The sequence below is a fragment of the Nansenia antarctica genome (genome assembly GCF_963989245.1).
Source record: "Nansenia antarctica genome assembly, chromosome: 6".
Classification (NCBI taxonomy): Eukaryota; Metazoa; Chordata; class Actinopteri; order Argentiniformes; family Microstomatidae; genus Nansenia; species Nansenia antarctica.
The window spans coordinates 66,310,832-66,338,013 of record NC_137676.1 but is presented as its reverse complement, the minus strand read 5'-3'; the positions used below and the strand labels follow the sequence as shown (position 1 = coordinate 66,338,013).

Sequence of the window (27,182 nt, the reverse complement as noted above, 5' to 3'; positions counted from 1 at the left end):
AAATCATAAAAAAAAAGAAATCACTATACACTCTGTATTGCAATGCACACTCATTGTACCCTACCTGTCATATTGTGTTGAAGTTTGGGGAAATACATATAAAACCAACCTGCAAAAAAAGAGCTATAAGGATTGTTCATCATGCTGGTTATAGAGATCATACCAATTATTTATTTTTCAAAAGTCAAACTCTGAAATTTAAAGATTTGTGCAAAACTGCACAATTCATGTTTAAAGTAACACAAAATAAGGTCCCTGGCAACTTACAAAAATGTTTCATGAGCAGAGATGGGGGTTATAATCTAAGAGGGAAATTGAATCTAAAACAACCTATTGTCCGTACAACGCTCAAAAGCAAGTGCATCTCAGTTTGTGGGGTATCCATTTGGAATGGCCTTGATGTAACAATAAAAACAAGTAATACTATTAAAATGTTTAAAAGCAAATATAAACAGGAATTATTTGATAAATATAAGTTAGAGGAGCTTGAAAATAACGTGAACTAGTATTTTTGTAATCATTTAGTTATCTTTTGCTATAGTGGATAGGTATATTATTTTTGATATTGATAGATAATTTATTGCATAATAATATGATATTGTAAGGAAGGGGCAGGACCAGATAAGCTTTGCTTCTTTCTGTCCCTTCTCGAACAAAACCATTGTTGACTTACTTCCATGTCTAGGAAGATATATTTTATTTTAATTTATATCTTATTTTATTTGTATTTTATTTATTTATTTATTTTAATTTATTTTTGTTATTTTTTGTTATTACAAATTGGTGTGTTTTTATGGTTGAAATGTTCGAGATAAATAAATAAAGATCAAATCAAAATAAAGATCAAACCACGCCCGTCCAGTCCGTGGCGCTAATGCGCAATTTACGTCTTTATGCCAACCGCCATACATAAAACCCACAGAAGAAGAGAAACAGCCAATCACAGCAACGGTGGCTCTTTAAACTGTTGGCGGTAGCGGAAGCCAGCAGCAGTAGCCCGTTGAGCACAGAGAAGTTAGGCTGTGCTTGTTTATGGTGCTTTAGTCCAATCTGTTACTGAGCTATTTCAGCATCATGCAGGTAAGACTTCTATTTGATTAGATGATTAGATACACATATTGCAGCATTTAGTGATCTCGGGTAAAGTGCCATTCGTGTAGTTAACTTGGCTAGCTGATAATGAATGTCTGGCTAGGCTGGAGAATCATCCTGTGTTTGGATCTGATGTCCTCGGGCTATGGAGGTTTCTGAATTAATTTGTCTTTTTCTTTTCGCAGAATAAGGAGAATAACGATCCTAAAGTGCTCCCAAGACCGGTAAGGGCTTCACCTCCACCGATATGTGTCATCAACTGTAACAGCTGACATCATCGTAGCTTAGCTACTTTCTTATTCGATGTCACATTTTAATGACTATCCAACATGAATGACTGGGCTTGCTTTCTCCTACTTCAGCATTGGCACCGTTGGTTTCCTATGATAACTTGTTGAAATGCACCACGTCTCTCTTTCATGTTATAAGCTTGACACCTCAGTTCAGCTTTCACATGGTGTAAACTGAGTCTGACTCCAGTAAAATAACTTTCTTTCAGATGTTTTTATAGTGTTCAGACATTTTAAACTAGAGGGAAACCATAATTAATTATCCACGATCGTTGCTTAGCAACAAACGGCCAGTAAAAGAACGTTTAAACCAAAACAAACGAATGAAACTATAATGATGGGTCTTATCTACACAACATTTCGGATGGAGGTATTATTATATTATTAGGCAGTGTAAACTTTCCACCTAGGACAGCCTATAAGACCTAACTAACATTAGGTGTCACCAAAGTTTTACATGAAAAATGTAACTGTTTTATTTATTGATAACCAGGATAGCCTTTGATGGATCACATCAAGCTTTTAAAATCACTCATCTCTTTCAAAAGATGAAATGGAATCAATGGAATCAAGGACCCCAATTGAAATAAGCCAGTGGCTTTCTTGGGTTTTTATCCTGTTAGTTGACCTTGTATGTAATATGTACTTTCATGTACCTACTTCTGCAAATCTTCTAATAAAGTTTTCAATCAATCAAAATCCCCTCTTGCTTTGCAGCCAAACATGGTTAAGAAGCAGAATGGAAAGAAGGGGTATCCGCGGTGTCTTGAAAAGTATTAAAAGTTGATAAATCAATTTTGGGAAAATCAAGACCCTTAATAAGTATTAAAAAGTCTTATCACGATTTTATGAGGTCTTGAATTTTTTTGGTATTTTTCTGAATTAGACTGTCCAAAGAGTTTGAGTTTAACGTTGAATTTTCATTGGTTACAGTGAAGAGCATACTGTTGCTAGGGCCATACTCTGCCATATAAAAAATGTGCTAACCTGCAAAGTTTCTTCAACGACTGGTGAATTGATGGTTCACTTGCTTAGTTGAATGTATTGATTGTAAGTCGCTTTGGAATAAGGTGTCTGCTAAATGCCGTAAATGTAAATGTAACATATATTTATATAATGCTGTCCTATGCTGTTATGTCTAACGCTGGGTTTATGTTTTGATGATAGCTTACAACTCCACTGGGTCTGGGTCCAATGCGAGTTCTAGCGAACCCTCGGCCAGAGGCTGCAGACAAAAATGCCATCACAGGTGGGCACTGCCATCATAAACCATTCTACATGTGCAGTCTTTTGATATTTTTCAGATGGCACAGCAGACTTTTTTTGTGTAATTCATTGTCTTTGCTAAATTGTGTATCCCCATTTCCCCACAGGTCCTGGGAGGGAGCCTGTCAGTTCCTCTTCTAGTTCACCTCCCCGGTAAGCATGCTTTCCCACAACACTCCTGTCTTGTTAAAGGCTTAAAAATGACTCGGATAACAAGGATTTAAGAATATTCTAATGTGAGGTGTTTTGCTCTGTGCATTTCATGTCTTCTGTCATTGTTTACATCACTGACACTTAGGAAGATGACTGGGTGATGGTTTGTTTGTTTGTGGAAAATGTTTGTCTAAAATACAACCGTAGGCCTATTCTGTAAAGTTTGAATCTCCCTGGTGTTGTGTTTAGGTTTCCAACAAATGTGCTTTTATTTAAACAGTAAATGGACCATCAAAGACTTTGACTTCGGACGGCCCCTGGGGAAGGGCAAGTTTGGGAACGTGTACCTGGCGCGGGAAAAACAGACGAAGGCTATTGTGGCGCTGAAAGTTCTGTTCAAGTCACAGATGGAAAAGGAGGGTGTCGAGCACCAGCTGCGAAGGGAGATCGAGATCCAGTCCCATCTTAGGTCGGTACCCACCGGGTTTTGAGTTTAATTCACGACCGTGTGATGGAATCCTGTCTGTTAAATCTCCTCAGCCTTTGTGATGCCTTGATAGCCATTCACATCTATATTTGTCCTATGTCAGTTAAATAACTCGTTTTATTTAAATTTTTAGCTAGGATTCAGTCATGTCTAGAGACTATGTAAACAGATTAACTAAATGCTAGCAAGTGGCTTTCAGCCAGCTTTTGTTGTGAACACAATTCTTGCTTAACATAACCCAAATGTCTATGTATTTACGAAAGTCAGTGAATTAAACTTTCTTTCCCCTTTCTCAAGACATCCCAACATCTTGCAGTTCTACAACTACTTCTATGACCGCACGCGGGTGTTCCTGATCCTGGAGTACGCTCCCCGAGGGGAGATGTATAAAGAGCTGCAGCGAGCTGGGCGCTTTGATGACCAGCGCACCGCCACGGTAAAAGCAGTGTCCATGTGTGAATCGCAAATGTCTTTCCCCAACACCATGCCTCCTCCCAAAAAATTATATAAGATGGTCCCAGTGGAGGAACCTCCTCTGATCTTCTATGATGATGTTGGAGAAGGTGAGAGGACTTGGGATTTACACAGCCCTGTCATTTCTTAAGCCAAGACGATGCAACAGCTGAGATGAAACTGCCTAGTTTCAAAACTGCACAGATCTAAACCGTATAAGATGATGAAACTAAAATGATCTTGCTATCTCCCTATTGCTAATTCCCTCACTGTAACAACAAATGTTAGCCAAGCTAACACCATTTTGCTAAATTCAGCCACTTCATTAGGCACTCCACTAATATACATGTTTATTAATTCCTAATAGCCATATGTGTTTAATTTGCTCTGGAAAAACCCAATCACAGATTTTAGATAATTTTGTAATGCGAGTCTGGAAAATAAGTCTTTTTTTAAAATTCTGAGTAATCTATTGGTTTTCTTCTCTATCCAATCACTCGAATTGTAACGTTTGTAACACAATGTTGTATACGCAGTTGAGTTACCATGGCTGGCATTATGGCCTGATTATGGCCTCAGTAAGTTTGGGCCAGTTTCGGGAACGAGACACAGAACATGAGGTTTGACATGTCTTTAATTTGATTAAGAATGTATTGTTCAAAGCTGACCAGAAGTGATCTAACATCAAATGGCCTTTTTTTTCAGTACATGGAGGAGTTGGCGGATGCGCTGATGTACTGCCATGAGAGGAAGGTGATCCATCGTGACATCAAACCAGAGAATCTCCTGCTCGGCTTCCGTGGAGAGCTGAAAATCGCTGACTTTGGTTGGTCCGTCCACGCACCGTCCCTGAGGTGAGAGGTCACTGAAACCCATTCCAACCGCAAACTGGACTGAGTCGATGTGTGCTGTGTAGTCAAGGTCTTGGTCACGGCTCGCTAGCTTACGCTCTCAGTCACTCACTGCAAATCTAACACCCCCCCCCCCCACCCCCCTTAATGTTTTGAGTTAAGGAGTGTGTTTAGATTATGTGGAGACAGTGGTGCTTTGTAGACCGTAACCGTATGTTGGGATGTCGTTCTCGGCCAGTCGCTACCGTTAAAGCTGCAACTGTTCTTGTCTAACCCCCCCCCTCTAGACGCCGTACGATGTGTGGAACACTGGACTACCTTCCCCCAGAGATGATTGAGGGGCGCATCCATGACGAAAAGGTGGACCTGTGGTGCATAGGGGTACTCTGCTATGAGTGTTTGGTTGGAAACCCCCCGTTTGAAACCGCCAGCCACTCCGACACGTACCAGAGGATCACAAAGGTTCGCATATTTTGGAGGGAGACGGATTGAAAATAATGTATTTTTGTAATTTAGAAACATTTGCTGACAGTTGAGAATAAAATCATTATTTTACATCTCCCTTGCAATGGATATAGATATAGATATGCAACCATGGCTGTTGTAGATAGTGAGACTGACTGATTCCTTTCCCTGGGTTGTAGGTGGACTTGCAGTTCCCCAAGGTGGTGTCTGATGGGGCGCGGGACCTGATCTCAAAGCTCCTCCGCTACAGCCCGGCCATGCGTCTGCCCCTGCAGAGTGTGATCGACCACCCATGGGTGCGAGCCAACTCACGGCGGGTCCTACCCCCAGTCTGCACTGCCAAGAAACCCTAAAGACAAGCACCCTGCCTTGGTCCCAGGGTGGGTGAAGGACTCATCTGGGGGGACTAACTGCCAGTTTTCACTGCCGTTTTTCTTCTTCTTCTTTTTTTGGTTGTTGTTTGTTTTACCCTGTTGGTCTACTAAAGCTGTACAGTTTGTTGTCTTGTCTACATGTGTGGTGTCTGTCTTTGTCAATGTTTAGCAATTAAGTTGTGGGATTTTTTTTGTTTTGATCCCTCCAAGGTTTTAATATACGATTTCTGTCCAACTTGAAAAACTCGAACTTGAAAGTAATAGTCAAAACGCTGCCTCGAGCAAACCAAAGTGCGTGAAGGGAAGCTTCTCTTTTACATTGGATTTCTATTAAATATATTTTCAAACTATTGATTCTTGCCTATGATTTTACATAGCGCACACACTTTTTGTGATAAATGTTACTCTATAACAGGGGTGCCCAATACGTCGATCGCAAAGGTAGTATGGGTAGATCGCATGGCATTGAACAAAACCAAAAGAAAAAAGTTCGCCTATCATCCATCCTCACTATGGCTTTTGCCACTTGATTGACGTACAGGTAAGCCAGTCTGAGATCTGATCTTTTCACCTAACACAGGTTCACCACGCATGCGCAGTCAACAGCACCAACTACAAAATACTAAATACCGGCAAGACTAATTAACTAGTTAGCCTTCCAATTTCTACGATGACAGATCTACAGTGGCTGATGACACCTTGCAACCAGCTCCTACAGCTCCCTGACTACTAGAAACTAGCTGCCTCCTCCCAGTGCCAGGTCTCCCACTAAGGTAGAGAAATGCATTTATTTCCTCCTTTCAAACTAGGGAACTACCTGTTTTGTATCTGGTTTACTTTTCTGTTTGTTGGATCAGTAGTTGGCTATGGTACTGCAGACTGGCTGTCAGTGTGTGAGTGAGAGAAAGTGACTGTGTGTGTGTGTGTGTGTGTAAGAGAGAGAGAGAGAGAGGGAGGGCTTGTGCTATGGCTCCCTATGCAGACTGGCAAATGTGTGTGTGTGTGTGTATGTGTGTCTGTGTGTGAGAGTGAGAATATCAAAGAGGGAGGGTTTGTGATGGTCTTCTCCTGTGTGGCTGTGTGACAGAGAGAGAGAAAGTGTATTGTGAGTTTACTATGCAGGCTGGGAACTGTGTGTGTGTGTGTTTGTAGTACGTGCGTGTACGTTTGCGATGTTTAAACTAGACTGGTAGATCTTGGCAGGCTGGCTACTTGAAAAGTAGATCTTGGTTCAAAAAAGTGTGGGCACCCCTGGACTAGACCAATTGGTTCATCAGGAAAGAGAGTGTCTGAACTGCACAGAAGCTTGACAGAAGTAGGAGGTGCATCAGTAGACAAACAGGTTCATACAAAGAAGAAGAGCGTCAGCCAGGCAGGCAGACAGACAGAGACATTGTAAGTATCCCTTGTTAGCTTCAGGAGAGAGAGAGATACTGTATACAGTGTCAGCAGCATTCATGTCCCTTTCCTCCCTCTGTTAAGCCCCATACTGTGGTTTCTCACTTCACTGTTTTTAACTTTTGTCTCCTTTAACGTGCGGCATGTGTTCATTGTTCAGGTTTATAGCAAGAGGTCATTTGAGGAGAGAAGAGAGATGAGGGGACCATTGCCTCTAAAATGAGTCTCTCTGGGGAGAGAGAGGAGGGGACCACTGCCTCTAAAATGAGTCTCTCTGGGGAGAGAGAGGAGGGGACCACTGCCTCTAAAATGAGTCTCTCTGGGGATGTTGAAGCCATGGGGTAAGAGAAGAGTCTCTGGAGAATATTTATGATGATGATGATGATGATGATGATGATAGCTGCTTCATTCATAACCAGATTATGTTAGACTTAATCAAATATACTGTAGTTCATTGCATACTGTAGCAACAGACAGTGTTGCAACTCTCACTAGAAGCCTTGTCCATGGAGGAGGAGAGTGGATCCTGGAGGGAGATTAATAAAACATGTAAAACCTACTTACAATACAGATATATTATATTGGAGTGCCGACACTGTCCCCACTCTCCTCCTCCCAGCGCACCCCAACCCTCCATCATAATGGGGATCCCCTGAATGAAACAAAGACAGGTTCATTAACACTCTGTCCTTCACAATGCCACACTCCTGTGTAACTGGCTCTAGGAGCTCAGCTCATGATATATTTAAAAACACAACTCTACCTTGTAATCCAGGGTCCAGCAGGACAGACCAGCCTCACCTGTACCCAGCTGTGTGTCCATGAAGAGTGACTGGTCTATGGACGGTCCAATAGAATTCAGACAAGGAACCGTCACTACGACACAAGAGTAGGTGTAACATGGGGATGTGATGAACTAACTGTGAGACTAGGCCACCTGTTTGTTTCATGAGGTCCTCCGGTAACTATAATGAACTCAGGTTCTACTATCAAGGAGGGCGCATGGGAGTAAGGCACACAATGCAACAATCATTTATTGTACAGCTTATAATCACATCATCTTCAGCTCTAGGAGCTCAGTACATATTTATCATTAAAGGCAATTTCAAATGTTAGACGTAGTAATGTAGATATACTGTAGTTCAATGCGTACTGTAGCAACAGACAGTGTTGCAACTCTCACTAGAAGGCTTGTCCACGGAGGAGGAGAGTGGATCCTGGAGGGAGATGGCCACTAAAAACCTAAAAGCTACTTACACTACAGATATATTAATTTGGACTGGTCACACCTTCCACCAATGTTACTTCTTTTTATAATAATCATCTTACCCAGGAACTATGTTTAACTTACATAACTTAGTTACAATGGCCTAAAACAACAATGGGTTTTTAATCATACCTCAGTCAGTCAGTAATCTGAAACTTGTCAATATCCTTTTAATGACTGCCCAAAAGTTAAAAAAAAAAAAAAAAGTAATAATAAAAAAAGAAATACAGATATATTAATTTGGACTGGCCACACTGTCCACCAATGTTCAAAGACCTCTTCTTTCTGTTCAAATGTTAGTTTGAGGTTGAGTTCTCATAGTGGTCTATGAGGCTGCCAATAACATTCAGTAGCGGTATACACTCTTAAGTTATTCTGTTTGGGAAACTAGTCCTCATTCACACTTCTCTGCTTATTTCTTGTTTTTACCCAGAATCCCCAGTGACCAGGTGGAGAGACCAGAGTCAGAGATTCCCAGTGGTCAGTCTGTCCAGAGTCAAACTGAACTGGCCTCCATATTCAGGGTGAGCTAAAGAGAAAGTATGACATGGAACATGGCTAAGTAATAGTCGTAATCCCCATACAAAAGTTATTTTCTTCTTGATTCAATTGCATGCCAAAGTCAAGTGATGTGATTTGTGTATTCAGTCTCTCTACTGGGTGTAAAGGATTACCTATTATTAACTATCTCACTCCTCCTTTTTCATCTAAATGTTTCAGTTGCTTGAAGACAATGTCATCACTTTAGTGAGAAATCAGTTGAAGAGGTTCAAGAGGCTTATTTCTCAAGACTACCCAGTGTGCTTTGAGAGTCAGGGGGAGGAAGAGGAAGATGTAGAAGAAGAGAAGCAGGAGAGCAGTGCCAGAGAGGGGGCTCTGAAGATCACACTGCACGTCCTGAGGAACATGAACCAGAAGGAGCTCGCTGACACACTGGAGAAACGTAAGAGACCTCATATGTTTTCACAGAGAAGTGTTACTGGGCTGAAATATTATTGGAAATATAAACACCACTAACTGTAATTACTATGTATATCCCTATTTGGTCACTCTCTATATTATGTTGCCTCTATAACCTATGCCCAATCCCAATTCACCCCTTGCCCCTACCACTTAGCCCTACCCCTCAGTTCTGTGCATTCACGTGTAGGGTGTCCTGATTCTTGTTGGCATGGAGGGGTAGGGTAAAATGGTAGGGCTATTTGGTCCTCCAAATTGAGTTTTTTTAGAGAAACACTCCAAACCAAGGGTTAAAATCGAGTGTTGAAATCTCCCAGAATGACTTGCGAAGCATCAGCAAGATAGTGGCAAATGCACAAGCAACAAAAGACAACCACAAATCTTTCTTCTTTTCAAGAAATGATGATAACCATCGTATTATCTTATTATAGACCTTTTTTTCATAACAAGCATAACCCCCAAATCACTAGTATGCCGATGTCTCTAGCTAGCTACCTAACGTTACAACAATGTTTTAAGGCTGATTTGTGCATGACAGTCCCGCATTTTGATGTATTTTCATGTCGCATTTCCCCCCCTTTGATGACGCCCGAAATGTAACTAAAGTCCAGCTGTGAAGTTGTTGCAATTGTTACCACTCCTCTAATATCAGACTGGCAGGGTAGCAGCAGGGTTGTTTCCACTCCTCTAATATCAGTGCAGACTGGCAGGGTAGGAGCACAGGTTGCTATTCTACAGAGCACCGCTATTCTGTCATGAAATGGCCTGGTAATGAAGCATTTTATCTGATGCCTTGTTTGATCGATTGACAGTGTGAAACTAAAGTTGTGAAGGAATCGTGAATGTCCACGCGTTTCTACTATACTACTGATGACGTATCAGGGTCTTGAAGGGTCGTCCCATTTCATTGGGGAAGATTTCAACCACTACCCCTTGTAACTCTGTTCCGAGATGCAAGCTGAAAAGTGAGTGGCACTCAAAAACGATTAGGGGTAAAAATTTGAAATGGGATTGGGCCTTAGTATCTCTGTAATTACTCCAGTAACAAAATGGGTTGTTTGTATATAATTGCATAGTAACATGGTTGGGCAGTTTCCTATAACACAAATGGAATAACTTTCCTAGTAGCAATATATCATTTAACTATACTACATACCATGTAATTCATTACTATATAACAACTTGTTAATTAATAAAAACATGTAATTACAGTTACTGCAGGTATTGGGTCAACTTAATGTAAAGTGTGCCACAAATATTTTGTTAATTGTTTTGTCATTCAGATGAGCTCCCTGTGGTGTGCCAACATGAACTCAAGTCGACCCTGAAGAAGTTTCAGTGTGTGTTTGAGGGAATACCTAAGCAAGGCAACCCAATACTTTTTGATGAGGTCTACACAGAGGTCTACATCACAGAGGGAGGAAGTGGAGAGGTCAATAATGAACATGAGATCAGACAGATTGAGACAGCATCCAGGAGACCAGCAACACAGGAGACACCAATCAAATGCAACGATATCTTGAAGCCTTTACCTGGACAAGACAAATCAATCAGAACTAGGCTGACAAAGGGAGTCGCTGGCATTGGAAAAACAGTCGCTACTCAGAAGTTCATTACGGACTGGGCTGAAGGAAAAGCCAATCAGGATGTCCAGTTCATATTTCCACTCCCTTTCAGGGAGCTGAATTTAATGAAAGAGAAGAAACACAGTTTGAAAGGACTTCTTGATCATTTATTCATTGAAATAAAAGAATCAGGAATCTCCAACTTTGACAAGTACAAAGTTCTGTTCATCTTTGATGGTCTGGATGAGTGTCGACTTCCTCTAGACTTCCAGAACAACGAGACATGTTGTGATGTCACAAAGCTAGTCTCAGTGGACGTGCTGCTGACAAACCTCATCAAGGGGAATCTGCTTCCCTCTGCTCTCCTCTGGATAACCTCCCGACCAGCAGCAGCCAATCTGATCCCTCCTGAGTGTGTTGACCAGGTGACAGAGGTACGAGGGTTCAACAACCCACAGAAGGAGGAGTACTTCAAGAAGAGAATCAGTGATGAGAACCTGGCCAGAAGAATCAACACACACATGAAGTCATCAAGGAGCCTCTACATCATGTGCCACATGCCAGTGTTCTGTTGGCTCTCAGCCAGTGTTCTCGAGAGACTGTTGGGTGAAGCAGAGAAAGGAGAGATGCCCAACACTCTGACACAGATGTACACACACTTCCTGGTTTTTCAGACCAAACAGAGGAATGTGAAGTACCCTGGAGACCATGACAGAGATCCACATTGGGATGAAGAGCTAATTCGAAAACTGGGAAGACTGGCCTTCAAACAGCTGGAAAAGGGCAATCTGATCTTCTATGAGGAAGACCTGAGAGAGTGTGGCGTTGATGTCAAAGAAGCCTTGGTGTACTCAGGAGTGTGCACTCAGATCTTCAGAGAGGAGTGTGGGCTCCACAAAGTGTTCAGCTTTGTGCATCTGAGCATCCAGGAGTTTCTAGCTGCTTTATATGTGTTCCTCACATTCAACGACAGCAATGAGAATCCACTGGTCAAACAGAAATCCTCATCCAGGAAGCTATGGTCATCACTCAAACCTCTTGTTCACTTACACAAGAGTGCAGTGGACAAGGCCTTACAGAGTGAGAATGGACAACTGGACTTGTTCCTGCGCTTCCTCCTGGGCCTCTCACTGGAGTCCAATCAGAATCTCCTCCGAGGCCTTCTGACACAGACAGGAAGCAGCTCACAGACCAATGAGGAAACAGTCAAGTACATCAAGAAGAAGATCAGGGAGAATCCCTCTCCAGAGAGGTGCATCAATCTGTTCCACTGTCTGAATGAGTTGAATGACCATTCTCTCGTGGAGGAGATCCAATGCTACCTGAGCTCAGGAAGTCTCTCAGAAGCCCAACTCTCACCTACACAGTGGTCAGCTCTGGTCTTTGTGTTGCTGACTTCAGAAGAGGAGCTGGATGTGTTTGACCTGAAGAAATACTCCAGATCAGAGGAGGGTCTTCTGAGGCTGCTGCCAGTGCTCACAGCCTCTAAGACAGCACTGTAAGTAGATGGACAGAATTACTCTAATTAAACGTAAATTAGGAAAATTTCAGGGTTATGAAAATGTATTGTAGAATAATAATTAGTGAGTAGGCTGCTTGATGAAAAAGACAAAGAAAACCTCTTCATCACAAGTAAAAGTAACAACACATTCCTTGATTGCCTCCTTATCATTCATACTTTGTTGACACACAAACATTTATAATTTATATCATTGATTTATATCATCATCAGTACACAAAGCAAACAATACTAATTCATGCAAGAGGCAAAGTGACTTTATGCTGTTTATAATCACTTACTACGATTTACGGATTGAACAGAAGAAATTGCATTGCACTCGCGGTACCCCGTATAATCACACCGTGGCTCAAATTGTGAATTTTTGTCTGACATTAAGTAAAACATAGCTAGCTGGCTGGCTGTGTTCACAGTTCAGCTAATGAGTTTGTCAGCTTTATTTTATCTTAAGTGTAGAGATGAGAAGTTAGCTGGCCAGTGAGTTTACAGTTGGTAGCCTACAGTTGGAAGGAGCAGGCCACTCATCTAAAACTGAAAGCTTGTTCCATCATTTAAGGCATGAAACGTATGTAAACATTATGATTTCATCTTTGAAACTAAGTGAAATAACTAGAAAACATATTGGTCTAGTGAAATGTTACAATTCTAAAACAGCCCATGTCAGGGTTTTTGATGAGAATGCCATTATATCCTAATTAGACTGGAACTGGAACTGGAAATGATAGAACACATCACATCATTTTTCTATGAATCAAAATGACTTAACCTGTATTCATTCCTCATTCAGGCTGAATGGATGTGACCTCACAGAGAGATGCTGTGAAGCGTTGATCTCAGCTCTCAGCTCAGACTCCTGCCACCTGAGAGAGCTGGACCTCAGTCATAATGATCTACATGACGGGGGGGTGAAGCTGCTCTCTGCTGGACTGGGGAGTCCACACTGTAAACTACAGACCCTGAGGTGAGGTCTTAGACTGTTCTTTTTGTCAGACACATCATTCCTAAGTGTCTGTTACATTATCATTCTATAGAATGAATTATACTTGCACAGAAAAGCTCAATGATTGAGACAGACAATGTACATTATCTTCCAATCAATTACTATATATTGTGTGTGTGTGTGTGTGTGTGTGTGTGTGTGTGTGTGTGTGTGTGTGTGTGTGTGTGTGTGTGTGGGGGGGGGGGGGGGGGGCGGGGGCGGGGGCGGGGGGGGCACGTCTCTGTCTGCACTCTCTGAATATGTTTGTGACATGCAACAGGAAATGATAGAATGCAAATGATAGAATGCAATGATAGAATGCATTCCATGTATGTATTCCTCATTCAGGCTGAATGGATGTCACCTCACAGAGAGATGCTGTGAAGCGTTGGCCTCAGCTCTCAGCTCAGACTCCTGCCACCTGAGAGAGCTGGACCTCAGTCATAATGATCTACATGACGGGGGGGTGAAGCTGCTCTCTGCTGGACTGGGGAGTCCACACTGTAAACTACAGACATTGAGGTGAGGTCTTTTGGGGTGTAGAAGCATGAGCATTTGAGGTTATTATGATGCACTAGTTGTTCTTCACTTAAATACAATGTGTCTAGCCTTTCACCTGCTAAATTAAGAGGACTTAAAGCTGTAAAGATGTACATTAGAGAGGATGAGATTAGATTAGATTAGATCAGATCAGATTCTTGATATCAGATGGAGTGACACTATTTCTCCAGGTTGTCAGGCTGTGGAGTCCCAGAGGAAGGCTGTGCTTCTCTGGCTTCAGCTCTGAGGTCTAACCCCTCCCACCTGAGAGAGCTGGACCTCAGCTACAATCACCCAGGAGACTCAGGACTGGCGCTGCTCTCTGCTGTACAGAAAGATCCACTCTGTAAACTACAGACACTCAGGTAAAGGCTGAATATGTGGCTGGACGTATCAATGAGATTAATGCACAGTATCTATTTCCCACATGATTGTGAGTGTGTCATCCAACCACTATATGTTCTTCTGTGATTGATATAGTGTGGACCATTGTGGAGGGTGCAGGCTCAAACCTGGGCCTATCAAATGTAAGTCACCAACACAGTAGAGAATTGGACTGTGATATTACTCAATAATCAGGGTACAGCAAAGTTCAAACAGAGCAGTATTGTATTCATATATAAATCTAAAATACTAGTAAATGTGAATTATTTGTATCCCTTGAACAACATTCTAATTATTTTGTGAAACAAATAATGTTACCATAACACGATCACATTGTGAATATTGTGATTTATCCAATTGTATTGATTTGATTATTATTTTGGCCCTCTCAATCAGATGCCTGTGAGCTCACACTGGACCCAAACACAGCACACAGAGAGCTCTCTCTGTCTGAGGAGAACAGAAAATTGACAAGGGGAGAATGGCAGCTGTATTCTGATCACCCAGAGAGATTTGACTGCTGGCCACAGGTGCTGTGTACAGAGGGTCTGACTGGGCGCTGTTACTGGGAGGTAGAGTGGAGGGGAGGGGGAGGGGCTGCTATAGGAGTGACATATAAAGGAATCAGCAGGAGAGGGAAGGGTGATGACTGTGGGTTGGGATACAATGACAAGTCCTGGAGTCTGTTCTGCTCTGACACCTCTGACAGTTACACTGCCGATTACACTGCCTGGCACAATCTTAACAGAACTGTCATCCCTGTCTCCTCCTCTGGCTCACACAGAGTAGGAGTGTATCTGGACTGGCCGGCCGGCACTCTGTCCTTCTACAGGGTCTCCTCTGACACACTGACCCTCCTGCACACATTCCACTCCACATTCACTGAGCCCCTCTACCCAGGGTTTAGGTTTAGGGTCTATGGCTCTTCAGTGACCCTGTGTAAACTAGTCTAAGGGAGATCACACTGAACAAGGCTCTGTGTGCAGTATGTAGGGTGTTATGTGCTTAGGGTATAGTGTGTAGTGTTCAGGGTGTAGTGTTTAGGGTGTAGTGTGTAGTGTCAGTGTAGCTCTTGTGTGTAGCCCTGCCTGAGACCTGTCTGCTTGGTTTAATGGTAGAATCGTGGGTCATCCAGGGGAGAGGTCCCCAGTTTGAGCCCTGCTGGTTACATCAGTCCCACTCTGACCACTAGAGGGCAGCAGTGTATGTACATAAGAGTTATTACGGAGCTTTGTGTCCTCTGTGTGTAGTGTCAGTCCCACTCTGACCACTAGAGGGCAGCAGTCCAGGTCCTGTGAGATGGAGGAGTCTGACTGTAAAGTCTTCAGGACTGTGTCAGTGTAGGTTTATAGTCCTGCCTCAGATCCTATCTGCAGCAGTTGATGACAATCAGTTGGGTATTTGCTCATTGTGAAATATGTGCAATAGACTGACAAAACAGAAGCGTGGAATTTTTCTGCATATTCTTTTATTACTGGTACCTGTTTATTTTATTTCTAGAAATGTAACTGATCGTGAAACAATCCAGATTAATCATTATAATATAAATCAGACTGGTGATCTGAGACCCAGAGTCTCTGACCCTGAGGAGAGAGAGTGACTATGTATAAGAGTTGGTAAAGTTGTGTGTTTGAGTTCTGATGCTGTATTATGTAGCTGTGTGTAAGATAGCAGGGAGTGGATGTGAAGACAGCTCTCCTCCTCTGTCAATACAACATGTCCATGTTCTGAAATTCACTTTCCATGTATTTCTGTACCTGCCTATCTATCCAATGTACATATTTTGCATATATTTACATATACATATATTTTCGTGTGTGTGTGTGTGTCAGTGTAGCTCTTGTGAAGCCGTGCAAGTCCAGATGGACAGACAGCAAGATCTGGGGCTGGTGGTCAGAGAGGATGGTGCCTCTGTGTTTTAGTTGTGTTGTTTTTATTATTATTATTATTATTATTATTATTATTATTATTATTACAATAACTGTATCATCTTCTGCCTCCTCCTTCTCATTCTGACAGAGGCGCCATAGTGGCAGCACTAGTCTAGTAGCCTGAACTAGCCCTATAGTCAAGTTCCTTCATTTTATATTATGATGATGATGATGACTGTGTCAATATCAATAAAGTCTTTGTGAAACAAACAATTAGTCTGTGTGACCTCATGATGACTCTAACATGTCAGAGAGGCATGTCTTGTTCTATGTGATGTATTTCTACCTGAACGCAGCCCTGTGCAAGACCTTTAACAGCTCCTGATCAGCCCACCTGAAACCACTCAGCAATCACACAGCTGCAGGCAGTGGAGCCTTCAGACAGACAGGCTAGAACCAGCATGGAGCTGGAGTTTTACAGTAGAACAGTGATAATAGAAATAGACCTTGAACAACTTGACATGAAACATCTAAGATGAGGAAGATGGATGGAGACCCAGAAGCCCTGGTTACACCTGGTAGGTATCCTGATTGATGTGTTTCAAATATGAAAATATCTGCAGTATTCAATGTCTTCACTATGATGTCATGTGTGCAGAGTAGTGTGTCTATGGTTGTGTAGACCAGCAGACAACTTGTACCGTTGAACCCTGCATAGACCTTGTCCTGGACCTGCAGACAACTGGTACTGTTGAACCCTGCATAGACCTTGCTGAGTGAGTCCCACATCACAGCACCAATCAAATTATCATTCCATTTCAAATCTGGGGCTCATTTACTGCAGCATGAAAATAAACCATGCAGAATATAGAACCATGTCCATGGTAGTTATTCTATGCAGGTACCTTAGGAACTGCATAATGGAGACTGCATAATGTGACTGTACACACACATAGTAGAGAAGGAGAATCTTCCTGTGTATTGTACTTGTTTGTTTACAATGAAATTATTAATTAATGTTGCAAATTGTTTTAAATATGCAACTTTTGTTTCAGTTAATCCGTTTTGTTTATTTGTTTGTGGTTTAGCAGTTGTGTGTGTGTGTGTTTTAATAAAAGTGTGGAGTTCAATACATGTGTCAAAGTATGTTTTTAAAACAGTATAATGGTTACATTAACAGGGTTAAGCTGGAGCTAGGGTTAAGGGTGGAGCTAGGGTTAGGGCTGGAGCTAGGGTTAGGGTTAGCTCAACAGTGGAGCTTAGGGTTTGAGAACTCAACAGGGGCTGCAGGGACTGATAAGATTTGAACTTCCCATGGTAAAATACACACTGTAAAATGTATTTTTTTTAGAGCCGCCTCGGGGGTCAAATGACCATAGTCTTTACAATGGGACGCTGCTATTTACACAATGACCACTAGTTGGCCGTCTTGTAAATTAACCTGCCTCCTACACAGAAAAACAGCAAAATAACTTTATACTAGCTTATCCTGATGTGATTTTGAAAATGTAAGGATACTGGGTGGTAGAACACACATATCTAGGAAAAGTCATGAAAGGAGGGTCCTGAAATTTGAGAGTGCAAAGATATAGTATTTTTTTTATCCTCACAGGATCAAATGACCCCTCCCATGGCTGTTCTAGTGTAAATGGCAATCGTACAATACCTTATACATGTGTTACCTTTGTCAGTTAAAGGCATCACATCAATCCACCAGCCACTGTACCTCGGTGGTGGGAACCAGCACTGTTGCACACCAGCCTACTAATACCTAGGGGTGATAAAATACAAGGTAGTAGCAGCAGCTAGCCTAATACATCTTAGGGAGCAATGACTTAAGCAATATCACACGAGAGGGAGTGTGTTATACTGAATATCAGCACGGCTGTGATTCGGTTATAGGTACGAGGCCGCAGGCCACTTATTACTGTTATTAGTTAACAGTAATAAGTGACAACAGATTATGATTTGTTTGTTTATTTAATCATTTATTTTGGCTCCGTCAAGAAAAAATAGTTCCGCAACGGGAAGCGAAGTTTCCCACAGAAGTGGGGAAAAAAACGTCAGATCAGATACATAAACGGGTTATTTTGATAAACTGGACACATTTTGTGAATATATATGGTTACTTTCTCGCCTGAAAACATATTAAAACTTCATAAAATGACATATTAACACTTGTAGAGCCAAATTACAGCTTTTAGCCAATGGTGGCCAAAATTGAGGATTTAAAAACGGAGGGTTTTGCTTTGCTTGCTGATTGGCTATAATGTTCTTCTTCTACGTTTTATGTGACAATGTCTTTTTAGTAACAACTTGCGCATTACTAAGTATTTACTAGCTAAGATTGACAAACGATTGGCGTGGTGTAACCGACATTAGTAAACAACTAGTTTGAAACTAGCTAGTAACTACTAGGGGTTTAGTAACCACTAAATGCCTACATTTAGTAATGACTTACGCCAAATTGGTGCAACCCAGGCCAGAACACAAACTAGCATACTTTGTATCGTGGCTAGCTACTTTGTATCGTAATGTAGTCTAATTAACGGTCATTTAATAGAACACCTGTGCGGCGGAGTGATACTTATAGTTAAAAGTCCCAGTGCTGTTATACTATATATCGTAACTCATGGAATGCCTCTTGTCCAATCAAATTACTTGGTCGGAACTAACTGTTGTATAAAGTACAACAACATACCTCTAGCCTGAATGGGAAGGGACAGAGCTTGGACCAGCAGGGAGTCAGGTGAGCAAAGAGGAAGAACACTGGGTACACACAGGTTAAGTAAAGAATCACTAATTGTCCCAGGTAGTGGATGTCACGCCCCTCTGGATCCCATTGGCTGTCCTGCCTTTCACAATAAAAGTCAGTGGCTGTCCTACCCATCACATGGAAGAGAAGAACAAACTGAAGCCATAACGATTTGAAGATGGCACTATGAAAATGTAGAGACCATTTTGTCAAGGTTGAGGCAGCCATCTTAGCATCATGGCATGGTCTTAATCATAATTCTGCACTCTTTATTTCTGTGTATTTCCACCACAAAATTGTTTTACTTGCATACTAAAAAAGGGAAAATCATAGCTGAAGTAGCCTAACTGATTTCCATTTCCATCAAATTATTTCTGGGTAAATGTTCAGTTATATAAATTATTTGTTAAGAAAGCAGGAAGAAGCTTTGTTCGTTACAAGATGTCTGACACCTCAGTGGTCGTGTGGTTAGGGCAGGGGTCGGCAATAGGCGGCCCGCGGGCCATTGCTGGCCCATCACCAATAATATTTGGCCCAGCAGAATATTTTGAGAATCCACTTTTCTTTTTTTTTACAATATCGGACCGACAGTCCCACATATAGCGCCTATAATGTCCGAATAGAGAATCTACCTCCACCTGAATAATGCTTATTGTACTTTTATCCATGTTGAGAGTGAATGACACAGGGACAGACAATCAGGCAGCGGGGTGCACCGAAGCGCACTGACGCTGAACCCCTCATAGTGAATCATAAGTAGGTGGACAACGTGTAGTGCTGAAATAGCCGTGTGTGGTTTGAAAAAAATAACACCAGCTCAGTAAATAATTCAAACGTAATGTTTACGTATATGTGACTGCAACACACATATGAACAGTAACAAAGCAAATTCAGTTTAATATTCTGAAAAACATTGACAACAAAATCGGTGAAAAAAAGAAAAGAAAGAAAAGTAATCCGCTTATGCGAGGGGTGGTGGTGCATAGGCCTATGCTCCTGAAACGACAGAGCAAACACGCTATTAGGGATAATAATTACAATGAGCCATTCATTCAAAATATAAAAAATACAATTAGGTTATTAAATACAATAACGACAGGCTTGGTACTCACTTAATGTGAAAAGTGGCATCTCCCATCGGTCAGTATTTGCTTGATATCTGGTTATATGGACGTCACTTTAATCCGCAGGCAGTTCTCAAGTTTTTTTTTGCATCAATCGATTCCTCTCGTGCGTCTTTATCACATTCATTGAGGAAAAGGACGACTCGCATGTATAGAAAGGGAACATTGTGAGCACGGAAGATGTGAGTCTCACAACGGCTTTGCGTTGATGAAACCAGGTAGGATGAACATTATAGTTCGCTGTCCATTCCTCTTTAAATGCCCTGTTTTCACCGTCAACTTTCCTCTTTACACCTTTGGAGAGTGACATGATGTTTCTCTTGCTAGTTAGCAGGTTAAATGTTTAGCTAACTTCACCCGGCAGGCAAACAACCAATCCAATAATAATGTGACCTTGTCTGGGAGGAGGGGGGAATCATTCAGAATGAAAGTATGTTAAATAATTATTAGAATAAGCTAGGCTGCGCTACATCGTCAGTCCACACATTTATTATTCAAAACTATGGAAAAGGGTGAAACTACGTTTCAACGTTGTTGAGAATCACAACACAAACTTGCTAGTCAAGCCAAAATACTGCAACGTAATGGATTGGACTGCTACCTAGTTAGCTACAACACTACTTTACATTGTTACCTAGTTAACTACAACACTACTTTACATTGTTACCTAGTTAACTACAACACTACTTTACATTGTTACCTAGTTAACTACAACACTACTTTACATTGTTACCTAGTTAACTACAACACTACTTTACATTGTTACCTAGTTAACTACAACACTACTTTACATTGTTACCTAGTTAACTAGAACACTACTTTACATTGTTACCTAGTTAACTAGAACACTACTTTACATTGTTACCTAGTTAACTACAACACTACTTTACATTGTTACCTAGTTAACTACAACACTACTTTACATTGTTATCTAGTTAACTAGAACACTACTTTACATTGTTACCTAGTTAACTACAACACTACTTTACATTGTTAGCAGGCTCACAAAACAAGCTGTGTTAGTTGACTAGCGATGTGTACATTTTTCGAAAGAAAAGTCAAAGCATTAGAATGTGTCACATTTTTTAACAATCAATTACTTATGAATGAATGTATGAATGAATGGAATGAATGAATGGTCTTTATTGTCATTGCTACAGTACAGGTACCAAACAACGAAATTTAGGAGGGGTGGCTCCCCTGGTGTTAGGAAAAAAAAAAAAAAAAAAAAAAAAAAAAACGTTCGGGCCCGCCATCTAATGGCTCAAAAAAATTTTGGCCCGAGGCCAAACCTAATTGCCGACCCCTGGGTTAGGGCATGTGTGTGAAGTCTACAAGGTCCCTGGTTGAAACTAACTAGCTAAAATATTACATTTTCTACTTACTAACAATCTTTTGTGGCATAATTGAACTGCTGTGGGACAATTAAACAGCTAAAACACTGCTTTGTATTTATTTAAATTCACATTTCTGGGAAATGTGAACAGTAGTGAAAAGCATGTTTCTTGAGAGCATGTGTGGTACACTACATAAGTCTTTGTCACTTGGTGCATATTTTCAATATGCAATTATGGTTCAAATCCCATCCGACCTAAAGGTTATTTCTGTGCACTGCCACCCATGGGTGTAAAAACCATAGGATTAAGCCTTTTTTAAGACTTGAAGGTCCATGCTGAGACCAGAAGTGTACACTTCAGGAAAATGGATAGCCTACATAGTTGAGAATTGTTTTACTTGCATGGCAAAAAGGGACAATCATGGCTGAAGTAACTGATTTCCATTTCCATCAAATCATTTCTGGGTAAATGTTCAGTTTTATACGCTATGTGTTCATAATTAAAATGCAGCAGTGAGACACCTGGGAGTATACTGCTTATTATGTGTATATTCAGTTGAGCTGTATGGCATTCTGATGGCGTTAGAGTGGGTTGATCAAGCTAAGCCCAGCAGAGTGCTGATCTGCAGCGACGCAGCAGCTAGTCTGTACAGCTTGGGGCGTGGGACATCAAAAAAGCGCCAAGACTTAATGCACAGCATAATGGAAGTACATTCAAGGGTGGTGAAGCAGGGAGTGGTGGTAGTGGTCATGTGGGTCCCTGCACATATGGGTATCATGGGAAACGAAAGAGTAGACAAACTAGCTAAACAAGCTGTTAAAAAGGGAAACAGACATCCAAATATCAAAATCAGAGGGAAAAAGCATTGTGTGGAGGGAAGCAAATAAAAAGTGGGAGCAACAGTGGAGACAAGGGGAAGACAATTACATAACAAAACAGAGTGGGTGGTGTGAGAATCAGGGGAGGGAATAGAAAAGAGGTGGTAATGACCAGACTAAGAATAGGGCACAGTAATCTGAATGGAACTCTACACAACATAGGAAAACACCCGACAGGATTATGTGACTATTGTCATGTAATAGAAACAGTAGATCATGTTCTTATTAACTGCAGGAAATATGCGTCAGAAAGACAGGAAATGATGGAGGGACTGAACAGGTCGGGACTGACAAGAGAAGGTGTGGAGGGCGTATTGGAGTGTGGTGGGGGTGGACAGGGCAGGAAGTGTCTGGTCAGATTTCTCATGAGAACTGGCCTGATAGGGAGACTGTGACGAAATGGACAATGTAGGAATTGGATACATCCAGAAGATGGCAGTAGTGCAACGCGAAGGATGCAAGCTGCCGTTAAACCCAACAGAAGAAGAAGAAGAAAACGAGCGCTGGCATGTTTACCCGTGATTGGCTCATGGGTGCTGTAAACACGTGACGTAATACGCGGAAACTGTAGATTAATCGTTGTTTCGTCAGCTATTCTGGCAAAACGTTTATTACGGCTCGTATAATATTTCCCAACTATACACTCGAACAATCAAGCGACGTGTCGCGATCTTGACTAACAAGATCAACGATGGAGGGATTACTGATACTTGTGATCCAATGTCTCTTTGTCGCTAACGTCAGAAGTTGGAACCAAGGTCAGTTTGCTTCCGCATTTAGCTCGTAATTCAGTAATAGTGGGGGGGTCTTGGGGATATTTTGGTTCAGATTCGTCCAAAAGCACCAAATTTGGTACTTTTGGAAGAATCGGAACCAAACAGCCTTTATAATGCCCTAAGGCCCCCCCACTATAAAATTACCTTCTATTTATGTTCCAATGTCCTCTCATATTATGTTTTCTTGGTAACTCGGTTACTGACTGGGTCTTAAGTATGATTGATTATATCATTCCAGGTAGTGTTTTGCTCCGAGATGTCCAGGTACTCACTCTGTACAAAGGCAAACAAACAACAGCCCGCCGCAGCAGCTCCGTATCCCAGCTGCAGTGTGTCGGGGGGTCCGCTGGCTGTGGCTCCTTCATCCCCGACGTGGTCCAGTGTAACAATAAAGGATGGGACGGCGTCGACGCACAAGTAAGACTCCACTCCTGCAGATATATATATATATATAGCATAACATGACAGAGCTAGCCAACATATTGGGGGGGAAGTGTCAGATGTTTTACAGATTCTAACTGTCTTTTCAGTGGGAGTGCAAAACCGACATGGACAACGCTTATAAATTTGGAAAGATAGAGGTGACCTGCGAGGGGTTCAACCACCCAGATGACGAGTACGTTCTCAAAGGCTCGTGTGGCCTGGAGTACACTCTGGACCTGACGGAAGAAGGCAAGAGAAAGCACAGGGGGTCGTCCACTGGCTTCAGTGACTACGCCTCAAGCTTTTTCAAGGGCTCCTCAGACAACCACCAGCAGCAGCAGAATCACCAGGGTCACCAGAGTCCCTCCTCAGGGACTGACTCTGGTGGGTTGATTGTGGTCGCCCTGCTCTTGTTCCTGGCCTACGGTGTGTACAAGCTGTTCCTGAGCGGGCCGGTCCAAGGAGAGGAGCAGTTCTCAGACAGGGGCCCCCAGAACCCCAACCCCAACGCCTACGGTAACCAAGGGCCACCTCCCCCCGGGTTCAGGCCGGACTTCACAGGTACACAGTCACGCCACTCCCGATGCATACACACACCTCAGCTTCTCTTCACGTAAACATTCATGAATGGCCTCACACTCTGGTCTCAGAGAGCTACTGGGTGCACAGGAGGTATTTTCATTCAAGCCCAAACGTAACACCATGTATGTGGTCTTCATTCTGAGCCATGGTTAATCGACTTGGGTATAAGCCAGAGAACTATTTGCAATGTTAGAGGAAGTAGGCCTAGACCTAAAGTATGTTTACAATAATAGATTAGCATGCAGCGTTAAGAACAAGTAAATATTATATATCATTTTAAAAAATTACACATTGATATGGCACAAACCAGAAGTCAGAACCCATATCAAAGATGTATTTTTCGGACCTACAACAAAAGGAATACCACAAGGGGACGCTGAACGGTGCCAACAATAATAAACAACAGAAAGACGTTCTGTTAGCTGTTCCTAACATAATGTCACTACGTGATGGTATGTAAGTAAACCCATGGGCATCTTACCTATCCCCTCTGGGCCTGGCAAATGACGTGATGACAGGCCAATGATTGGATGGACACCGGCATCAAATGAGTGAGAGGAAGGAACACACAAGGACACAGAAGGAAAACACAAAAAAACCACATTGTCTTTTGTTTCGGTTTAGTTTTAAAATGCAATAAGATATTTTGATATCAAATTATAAGCAGTTTGGGTAGAGCAGCATTGAGGTGAAATGACACTCAAATAAATACCAATCAATCAATCAAAAATATACTACAATTCTAACCTGGATTGAATGCCTAAAATCATAGTAGCTCTCTTGGACCAGGGGGGTATTCCATCAATGTCGCTAAAGGAAAATCCATGCTTATTTTGATAAGTCTTGTGAGAAAAAAGGCTGGATTTTTAAAAAATAAGTGGATTTTCCTTTAGCGACGTTGATGGAACACCCCCCAGAGTTGGAGGCCTCTTGCTTAAACTGATAATAATTACATATGATTATACTTGTTTCTCTATTATAGGTTCGTCCTCCTTTGGATACCCAGGTGCTTCAGGCTGCTCTGGTGGGGCTAGCTACCCCGGTGGGGCCAACCCAGGGTATGGGTTTCGCAGTGGATTCACTGGACAGCAGCAGACAGCAGGCAGTGCTACAGCAGGAAATGGAAGTGGTTTCTGGACAGGGATGGGGGCTGGAGGAATCCTTGGTTATCTGCTTGGGGGCCAAAGGTCAGTTGTGTGTGTGTGTGTGTGTGTGTGTGTGTGTGTGTGTGTGTGTGAGAGAGAGAGAGACAGCCTAAGTTTGTGCTATCATCAATACGTTGAATAATTTCTGGTGGACAATCAACAGACAGATACTTCCTTTATACCTTGCGGTAATCACTGAATCGACATGACTGGATTAGTGAAAGCAGTGTGGTGGAACACCTCTGTAACACCTATCCAGCTACGTTAAGATGAGTGATTACTTCTAGGAAGTAAGGAAGGGTGTACTTTTTCAAACAGGTTCCAGGTATGCAGCCAAATGTTTTATCCCGGTTTGTCTATGCCTGTGTCATTGTAGACGCCAGCCCTACACCAGCACCCACACAAATTACACCCAGTCCAGAATGCCGAGCGGCGGACCAACCATGAGCACCGGAACACGCACTGCCTCAGGTACGTCTACCAACCAAGCAACACTGCAGCCATGGCAACGTCAAAGTCTGCTTGCTTGTATATATTGTATAGTATATATTTTCAGATAAATTGAACATTTGTATCTTTAATTTAGCCTGTGAGGTAGCTGAGGTAGGCCTTTCACATTACCTTTAGCAACTGGTAGCTGTATTGCGTTGAATGGAAGAGTGTTTTTTAAGGGCGAGTTTTGTTTCCTTTTCTCAGGCTTCGGAGGCACCAAAAGAAGATGAAGCCGTTGAATCCTGGGACAGCCATGAGGACGTGTCAGTGACGGGAAGGTTTTCATTACATTTAAAAGACAGAAAAGTGGTGAGGTTGTCTGGGATGTTTACGTTACCACAAATAGGTGATACACCTCACCTGAATTATAACTATTACAAATTGGCATGTTTTCTGCTTTATTCAAATGATATGTTGTTGTTGCATTGTGTGATAAGTGAATTAATGCAATTCCTTCAAAAGCAACCCATGTGCACATTTTGTGTGATTGCTGTGGCTCAATTACAGTATAATAGAGTACTTTCTGCTGTTTAAAATGAAATGGTCAACCGTCATATTTTCCTCTGGATTTTTAACCGGACATAATGTATTTCTGATAAAAACCTTACTTAACTGTATACCTTTTTTTCTTTCATTCTTTTTTTTTAATGACCATTATTTTCTGTATTGTATTTGAAATAAACATACTGTGAGGTGATATTGTTTTATTTTTCCTCATGTATTGTTTTCATGATTACATGATTGAATTTATGCTTAATCTACCCTTGTTACCGCAACAGCTGCTGATGATACACATTCACTGTTAAACTGCAGCGTCTCCAACAACAGATAACACTGAAGCAAATAAGGACTGGCCTCTAATGAACAGTGAGTCAGGGTTGGATACCAATTCCACCTACCCTGTCAAAGGTGGTATGTATCCAATTTTCTGTGCTTAAATGGGTGGATCCAGCCATGCCTCCAGGGACTCCTCCACCCCTAGATACTGAACCACTAGTCACCCTGTTGAGGGGAGACAGGCAGACAGACATATATACATACAGACAGACAGACAACTTAAACCAGTAGTGGGCTTCGTCCCTACATGGCAGCCACACACATTGCAGGCATGGACCTTGTGCTTGCAGGGGGTTAACACCAGCGTTAACCCAAGCTAGACAGCAGCACCTGTTCTTCCATCATTAAACATCAACTCAGGTAAACATGATAAATGAATTAGAAAGGAAGAAGTCAAGTATTGTAAGTCCAGTGAACGTAATAAAGGGAAGGTTTCCCAAGATACCCATTAAGACCTATTTCTACTATATTGTATGTTTAAAACTACTAACCAAAATCGCAGTTATCAGACATTCAAGTGATTGAACAGGATCGTTTCTATAATTTAGTTAGTTAGAAAAGTAGCGCTTATGAGCGAAAAAAACGGTCCCTGTAGCGCGCTTGTCTGTCAGTGCAAGTACATTGGGATTCCACTGACCCTGCAACCTTAGTGGACCCCCAAGACCCTGCACATGGACCCTCAAGACTCTGCACCTTGACCCTCAAGACCCTGCACCTGGACCCTCAAGACCCTGCACATGGACCCCCAAGACCCTGCACATGGACCCCCAAGACCCTGCACCTGGATACCCAAGATGCTGCACCCTGGACCAGGGATGCAGACTGGTGATGGCCCAAAAAGGTGACAACATTTTTTGCTAAATTGTTGGACCCCCAAGCCACAGCTTGTAGTGACCTGTATGTAGCAGAATATTGCCAA

At 42.0% G+C, this 27,182-nt stretch overlaps 3 protein-coding genes across 3 annotated transcripts; all 3 read left to right on the top strand.

The window, feature by feature from the left end:
- Positions 1-2,576: 2,576 nt before the first annotated feature.
- On the top strand, positions 2,577-5,410 carry LOC308160856 (aurora kinase B-like; the record flags this gene model as incomplete). Its single annotated transcript, XM_080534790.1, has 7 exons — positions 2,577-2,631; positions 2,756-2,801; positions 3,082-3,270; positions 3,586-3,724; positions 4,447-4,595; positions 4,880-5,054; positions 5,237-5,410. The coding sequence occupies 7 exons, from the start codon at positions 2,577-2,579 to the stop codon at positions 5,408-5,410; spliced, it is 927 nt and encodes a 308-aa protein (XP_080390916.1).
- A 1,755-nt stretch (positions 5,411-7,165) lies between these two features.
- On the top strand, positions 7,166-14,996 carry LOC308160854 (NLR family CARD domain-containing protein 3-like; the record flags this gene model as incomplete). Its single annotated transcript, XM_080534788.1, has 8 exons — positions 7,166-7,170; positions 8,530-8,620; positions 8,817-9,039; positions 10,340-12,119; positions 12,928-13,101; positions 13,851-14,024; positions 14,140-14,186; positions 14,440-14,996. The coding sequence occupies 8 exons, from the start codon at positions 7,166-7,168 to the stop codon at positions 14,994-14,996; spliced, it is 3,051 nt and encodes a 1,016-aa protein (XP_080390914.1).
- Positions 14,997-22,571: 7,575 nt separating this feature from the next.
- saraf (store-operated calcium entry-associated regulatory factor) lies at positions 22,572-26,123 on the top strand. Its single transcript, XM_080533650.1, has 6 exons — positions 22,572-22,766; positions 23,023-23,201; positions 23,315-23,768; positions 24,772-24,976; positions 25,311-25,405; positions 25,631-26,123. Exons 1-6 carry the CDS (start codon positions 22,700-22,702, stop codon positions 25,654-25,656), a joined length of 1,026 nt encoding a protein of 341 aa, XP_080389776.1. The 5' UTR covers positions 22,572-22,699; the 3' UTR covers positions 25,657-26,123.
- Positions 26,124-27,182: the final 1,059 nt, after the last annotated feature.